This window comes from Sprattus sprattus (genome assembly GCF_963457725.1).
Source record: "Sprattus sprattus genome assembly, chromosome: 9".
Lineage (NCBI taxonomy): Eukaryota > Metazoa > Chordata > Actinopteri > Clupeiformes > Clupeidae > Sprattus > Sprattus sprattus.
In genome coordinates, this window is record NC_137928.1 from 16,766,304 (window position 1) to 16,772,761 (window position 6,458).

General features: G+C 40.5%; 1 protein-coding gene across 2 annotated transcripts; it reads left to right on the forward strand.

Annotated features, from left to right (window-relative positions):
- Positions 1–1,299: 1,299 nt before the first annotated feature.
- dhx40 (DEAH (Asp-Glu-Ala-His) box polypeptide 40) lies at positions 1,300–5,925 on the forward strand. 2 transcript variants are annotated; one of them, XM_080845232.1, is made up of 17 exons: positions 1,300–1,417; positions 1,510–1,655; positions 1,796–1,915; positions 2,292–2,522; positions 2,697–2,763; positions 2,894–3,025; positions 3,212–3,311; positions 3,611–3,697; positions 3,829–4,011; positions 4,123–4,203; positions 4,369–4,526; positions 4,631–4,745; positions 4,875–4,983; positions 5,067–5,161; positions 5,247–5,316; positions 5,396–5,624; positions 5,717–5,925. In XM_080845232.1, exons 2-17 carry the CDS (start codon positions 1,593–1,595, stop codon positions 5,836–5,838), a joined length of 1,962 nt encoding a protein of 653 aa, XP_080701358.1. In that variant the 5' UTR covers positions 1,300–1,417; positions 1,510–1,592; the 3' UTR covers positions 5,839–5,925. The 2 variants fall into 2 exon arrangements, with proteins under 2 accessions (XP_080701358.1, XP_080701359.1); XM_080845233.1 differs by having other exon boundaries at positions 5,720–5,925.
- The last annotated feature ends 533 nt before the right edge of the window (positions 5,926–6,458 follow it).

Genomic DNA, 6,458 nt, shown 5'->3' on the forward strand with positions numbered 1-6,458 from the left:
CTGCAAACGGTGGGACCTTGGGGTCAACTCTTCTCTCATAAATGCATACACAGTATGTATTGAAATATTCAATGTAGAATTATCCATATCTCACTAATATAAGGTTAATAAAATGTAATATGCAAAATAATTGTGATTTACAGTCAAGAAAATGAGCTTTGCATGAAATAATGCAAACCTCAATCTCTGCCAACTGTGGGCTCGAACCTGAACCTCTGCTCTCATAGTAATGCATATAAAAACAGAAGTTTAATGTTTAAAAAATACTTTATGATTTGACCTTTAGTCATGGAGGATTGGACCATACAAAATCCCTCCCTTTTTTTCCTACTCTCCTTTTCCCCTTTTCTCTCTTATCTTCTTCCCTGCCTTTTTCCTTTCTTCCCCCCTCATGGTGAGCGAGCGATCCAAGCATAAGCCAGTGATTCAAGTAGGATCGCTCGGATCCCGTCGGCCAATCCACGCCTTTCAAATCCATTTTCGGTCCAATGTCCAAATCCAATGCAGCCACGGAACAAGTTACGCCCCACAGCGCCCCATGCGGGTATCGAACACCTAATCTTTGTGCAAGAAAAGGATTTCCGAACCAGCCAGGACTCGAACCTGGAATCTTCTGCTCCGTAGGCAGACGCGTTATCCATTGCGCCACTGGTCCAGGTTAATTCGTATGACTTGAGACGAATCAAATTTACTTAACGATTTGATAGTGGGCATCCAATGTCTAGTTTACTGGACAGCAGAACTAAGGACCCAAACGGGAAGGAAGTGTTGCGGTATTTTTTGCTGTATAAATCCATCCACTTACGTACATGATTCAACCCTTTTGGTTTATATTTCCCCCTCTTTACGTTTATTGTACATAACCACATTACTAGCACATGCAGTTTGTTAAATGACCATTGTCTTTATTTGAACCTTGCGTAATTTAAAACTAATAAATATGTTTGACTTTTATTTTGAAAAGAGTACGAGTGGCGGCCATATTGAAATGCTCTTTAATGTCGCTGGCCACACGCTGCAGTGTACATCTGAAGACATCTGAACCTTAACAATGTACACTGGACATGGGTTATAGCTGTATAAAAGGCTGTGATAAACAAGTTATGATATTCAGAGATTTTTCATCAGTTGGTGAATTTATTTACTCCTTCGTTCAGATAACGCCTTCAACTAGCTTAGATAGCTAACGCCAAGATTTAGGAATTTAGAATCTTATTTTGTCTCTGATAGGGTATTACTATTTCTCTTGCGAAAATGTCTAGTCAGAAGTCATGTTCTTCGGAAGCTGGCAAGCTGCCCATTTATCAATTCAAGAAAGAGCTCGTCCAGGCGGTGAAAGATAATATTTTTCTGGTTGTCACTGGAGAGACTGGTAGTGGTAAAACAACACAGCTGCCTCAGTATCTGTACCAAGCAGGTAACATCATCTGACTTTCTCTCATATGTCACTGTACATCTATCGTAAATTAAATAACTATTGTAGATAAATACCCTTCTCTGCTTCTGTAGGTATTTGGAAGGATGGTAGAATTGGCGTGACGCAGCCTCGAAGGGTGGCAGCCATCACAGTAGCCCAAAGAGTTTCCCAGGAGATGGGTTTGAGACTTGGGAAAGAAGTTGGTTATCAAGTGCGCTTTGATGACTGCACATCTAAGGTAAGATACCTAATACGGGGGTTGACAACACTTTATTAGTTACTAACTTTGCAGTCTGCATACTTATATATTGGAAGTAAATAACGACGTATCGGTGTGACTAATGATCATTGCATGTACTTTTGTTTGTATGCTTACAGAGCACCATGATCAAGTACATGACAGATGGTTGCATGCTGAGGGAAATTCTTGCAGATTCAGTCCTCACTCAATACAGTGTTGTCGTACTTGATGAGGCTCATGAAAGGAGTTTAAACACGGTATGTTGAGTTTGTTAGCTTACCATTGGGTGGGTACAACACTGTTCATTCATGGAGTAGGAATCCCTAAGGGCCTCATGATTTGATACAGACAGGATTTCCCATCACAATTCAGTAGGATAACAGTTCCACGTTATGCAATGTGATTGAGTAATAATGGGATTCTGCATCTTCATGCCATAGAGTGGACAGTAAAAACTATTTAATATTTTAACCTCACAGCCTATTTAGCAGGTAGGGCATTTGTGATCTCTGTAGGGCATTTGTGATCAATTTCTGTTCAGTATTTGCCTCACTCATGTGAATATAATTTGGGAATATTCCCAGATTTGAAGGGTCATGTTTTGATACTTCAGGAGCTTGTTTGTATTTTCAGGATATCTTGATTGGGCTTTTGAAAAAGACCATGTCCAAAGGGGCCTTGAATGGCAGGTCTGTGCCTTTGAAGGTGGTCGTCATGTCTGCAACCTTGGAAACTGAAAAACTCTCTGCTTTCTTGGAAGACTGCCCAGTGTTCACCATCCCTGGTCGAACATATCCTGTTACTGAGAAGTTCCTCAACCTGATTGGCCCCAAAGACACTGAGAGTTCAGTTTATGTTAAAGAGGTGGGTTGTAAATGGCTTTCGATCAGTTGAATTGTTCAGTAATAGTTTATTTTTGTTTATTTGACTGACTTCGATTTCTTGCATAGTGGCGATATTAAGTTAATATTGTCAACATAGACATAATTGTGGTCAGTGTATGACAAATACAGAATGTATGTGTTTGCCATTGGCCAGGTTGTCAAGGTGGCTCTTGATGTGCACACCAATGAAAAGGCTGGGGATATATTGGTGTTTCTGACAGGTGGGGACAACCATACAAGCATTGCAGCGTACATATAGAGATTTATTATAACATTTTTCAAACAATTCTCTTTCAATTCAATTCCAATACAATGTGTTTCTTTTTCACATGCTTGTTACAAAACAACCAGGTCAATCTGAAATCCAGAAAGCGTGTGATCTGCTGTTCAAGAAGGCTGAGGCTATAGACTACAGCTACGACGTGAGCGACTCCTCTGTCGAGGGCCTCCTCATCCTTCCCCTATATGGAGCCATGCCAACAGGTAATAAACCGCAGTGTTGCTGAAAAAGACAACATCTATGAACATCATCTTTAAACACCATAAATCATCTTTAGGTCTTATCATCTATACAAATTATAATTTCTCTGAGATGTGCACAGAAGGTTGAACTAATGCTCTCATGGATTTGTTAATTTCTGATTAAGTTTGAATGTATTTGCTTTGCAGATCAGCAAAAGCAGATATTTCAGCCTCCTCCTGAAGGTGTCAGGAAATGTGTGGTTGCCACCAATATAGCAGCTACATCTCTGACCATCAACGGAGTAAAGTGAGTAATAAAGGTGGCTTTGTCCAACCACACATTTTTTATAGCAATAAAAAGAAGTAAAAAAGTTATAAAATTAAAATCAAATGGCTTGTGGACCTATAGTGCTTTATAAATCTTCAAGGTAATAAAGTCTGTATAAGTGGGACTGAGGTTTATGATGCTGAAGTTGGTTAGATGTGAGTTAGTAGTACCATTCCTTGTTCGTGTGTATTTCCCGAGTATAAACAATAATGAATCTGATATCTATGTGGTTCAGCTGTATGCAAACAAAATCGAGATTTAACATGTGTCTATTTCAGATATATTGTTGACAGTGGATTTGTGAAACAGCTTAACCACAGCCCCAGGGTTGGCATGGACATACTTGAAGTAGTTCCAATCTCAAAGTGAGTAGAGTGTGACCTCTATTCTTTTTGCACCTAATTGAATCCACAGACAATAAAAGGTTATGTTGAAAATAAAATAAAAACATATATTACCTTATATTCCCTCTAACTTTGGATTGGTTCATGCACAGGAGTGAGGCCCAGCAACGAGCTGGCAGGGCAGGGAGAACCTCGGCAGGGAAATGTTTCCGCATTTACAGCAAAGACTACTATGAGAAGTGCATGCCAGAGTACACTGTTCCCGAGATTGAGAGGACCAGTCTCACAGCAACCATCCTCACTCTCAAATGCCTGGGCGTTCATGATGTCATTAGGTACTGGAGGGTTCATTGTGTGATCATATATTACTACTGATATCAACATCAATACTGAGGATTAATGCAAAAGAAATAATCTTTCATTCCCCTGTTTGCATTTTACTCAAGGTTTCCATATTTGGATCGTCCAGAGGAGAGACTCATACTGACTGCTTTGAAGCAGCTCTATCAATATGATGCAATAGATAGGTACGTGTTAAATGTTTTTCTGTGTCTGTTTGTTGCTCTAATGATAGAGGTCTTCAGTTAAGCAGGGATGTCATAAATGTGAGATTATATTCTGTGTATGTGTAATGGTGACAGATTAATGTTAAATTAATATGTCCCCCATTCATTGCTCACTGACTGTGGCAGGAGAGGTCAGGTTACCAGCTTGGGTAAGCTAATGATGGAGTTCCCCCTCCACCCTGGCCTGACTAGAGCCCTGCTCAAGGCTGCTGCTCTGGACTGTGAGGAACTCATGCTGCCTGTGGCAGCTATGTTGTCAGTGGAAAACATCTTCATTCGACCAGGTACAAACTAGACTTTGACCAGCGCTAAGTATGTGGATAATGTGTGTTGTGTGAATGCTCAATGATCTGCCAGTGTGTGATAAATACATGGTGATTTTTCATAGGCCAACCAGAGACACAGAAGGAAGCAGAACAGAAACACAAAGATATTGCTTTTGAGGCTGGCAGCTGTAACGACTTCGCCATGCTCCTGAATGTGTTTAAAAAATGCAAAGCAAGGTGTGTGCCGTTTCATTTGGGAGCGTTTTGAAAATTCTTTCCATGACAAACACTTTATCTACGTTCAAATATATAGCAAAGGCAGACAAATGGACACAAAAGTAATGCGTCCCTTATTTCTTGGAACAGTGACCGTCCATCCGCCTGGTGCAGAGATAACTGGATCCACTGGAGGGCTGTTAAATCAGCGTTTAGTGTTGAGGGTCAGCTTAGAGACATCCTCATCAGATTAACACAGGTACCTACCACCCAGCTGACATTTTTATCTTTACTGACAAATGATTCACTGCTTTGTGCGTATTTAATTTCTTTGTCTTGTAGCAGGGAGCGATTCAGAAGGAGAAGTGGGAAGGCAGTAAGAGTGAACTGTTCAGAAGGTGTCTGTGCCTTGGGTACTTCACCAATGTTGCCAGGAGGTATTCACAAAGAATCTCCTCACTTGTGTATTTCTTTTTGTTTATCAGAAGACGCCACTCATCCCTTTTTTCTTTTCTTTCGAAGGTCAATAGGGAAGTCATTTTGCACAATGGATGGGCATGGATCTACTGTACACATTCACCCATCTTCAGCGGTATGGAAGACCCATACATCTGCACATTCACTTTCAATCTAATTAACTCTCAGCTAATCTGACCCTTCATCCTCTACAGCTCTTTGGTCAGGAGCACCAGCTGGACTGGGTCATCTTCCACGACGTGCTAGCCACCTCGCGGGTGTTTCTGCGGACCGTGTGCCCAATTCGCTATGATTGGGTAAAGGACTTGCTGCCTAAGTTACACGAGGTGGATGTGTATGAGCTGAGCAGTGTTGCACGAGAGGAAGTGACTGATGAGGAGGTAGCCAAGTGGGAATCCAAAGAAGCCATGAAAAGACAAGCTGGTAAGCAGTTTACAAGAGCTATTGCACAATATGCTTCATTGTGTTCTATGTATTTGTCTTGCCCGTACAACATATTCACTTTACGGTTTCAGTAGAATCGTCAGAAGTTGTGCCCCAAAAGCGTGAGAAGCGGAATGATGAAAATTCCATAACAGATGCCCGTGCTCGGTACATGCAACGGAAACAGGAACGACAACAAGGAAAAAAACTTTGATGAGGGACATGAGACAATTAGCACCAAGTATAGCATTCTGATGAAACGTTTACAGAAATCTTTCAAGGCTTCACCGTGAAACCTATACTCGTAACTGTGCCATACTGTATATTACCAATTAATAGATTTTTAACTTTTTTTTGTACTTATATTGGAGTTCCAGAACACTGACAGTTTGTACAGAGTTGCAAAACAAAGACTGCACTGGACACATTTGGACTTTGTCATGGTATAACCTGTATATTTCCTGTGTTTTCTATTGACATCAGTTTTAAGGGAAAGTCATGCACATAAATAATCTGTTTTGTCATTGTGTGTTTGGTTTTACTTTTTCAGTGCATTTTTCTTGTTGGTCCTAAAGGCAAAACCGCACTACATTTTTTTTTTACAATTTGTGATGTCTCAGTGAACAGTTAGGGTCAGAGGGAGATGGACTATAAAAGCGTTTTCTCATCACACACTTCACAGCAATTGGTTTTCTTCATCCTAAAGAAACAGATGTGTTAAACTGAACACATCTGCAACTACTTAGTGCCTCAGCCTTCCCAACATAAAATGTCATAGAAAGTATGTGTGGTATGTTGCTGGGAATGTAAAATTTGTGAGAAGGAAGCATTTAG

What these genes read in the sequence shown, in the direction of transcription:
- dhx40 (XM_080845232.1), top strand. Translation starts at nt 1,593, where the DNA reads ATGGGTTTGAGACTTGGGAAAGAAGTTGGTTATCAAGTGCGCTTTGAT. An exon ending in ATATGGAGCCATGCCAACAG is followed by an intron (nt 3,026 to 3,211) that starts GTAATAAACCGC and finishes TTTGCTTTGCAG; the next exon opens with ATCAGCAAAAGCAGATATTT. An exon ending in TTCACCAATGTTGCCAGGAG is followed by an intron (nt 5,162 to 5,246) that starts GTATTCACAAAG and finishes TTTCTTTCGAAG; the next exon opens with GTCAATAGGGAAGTCATTTT.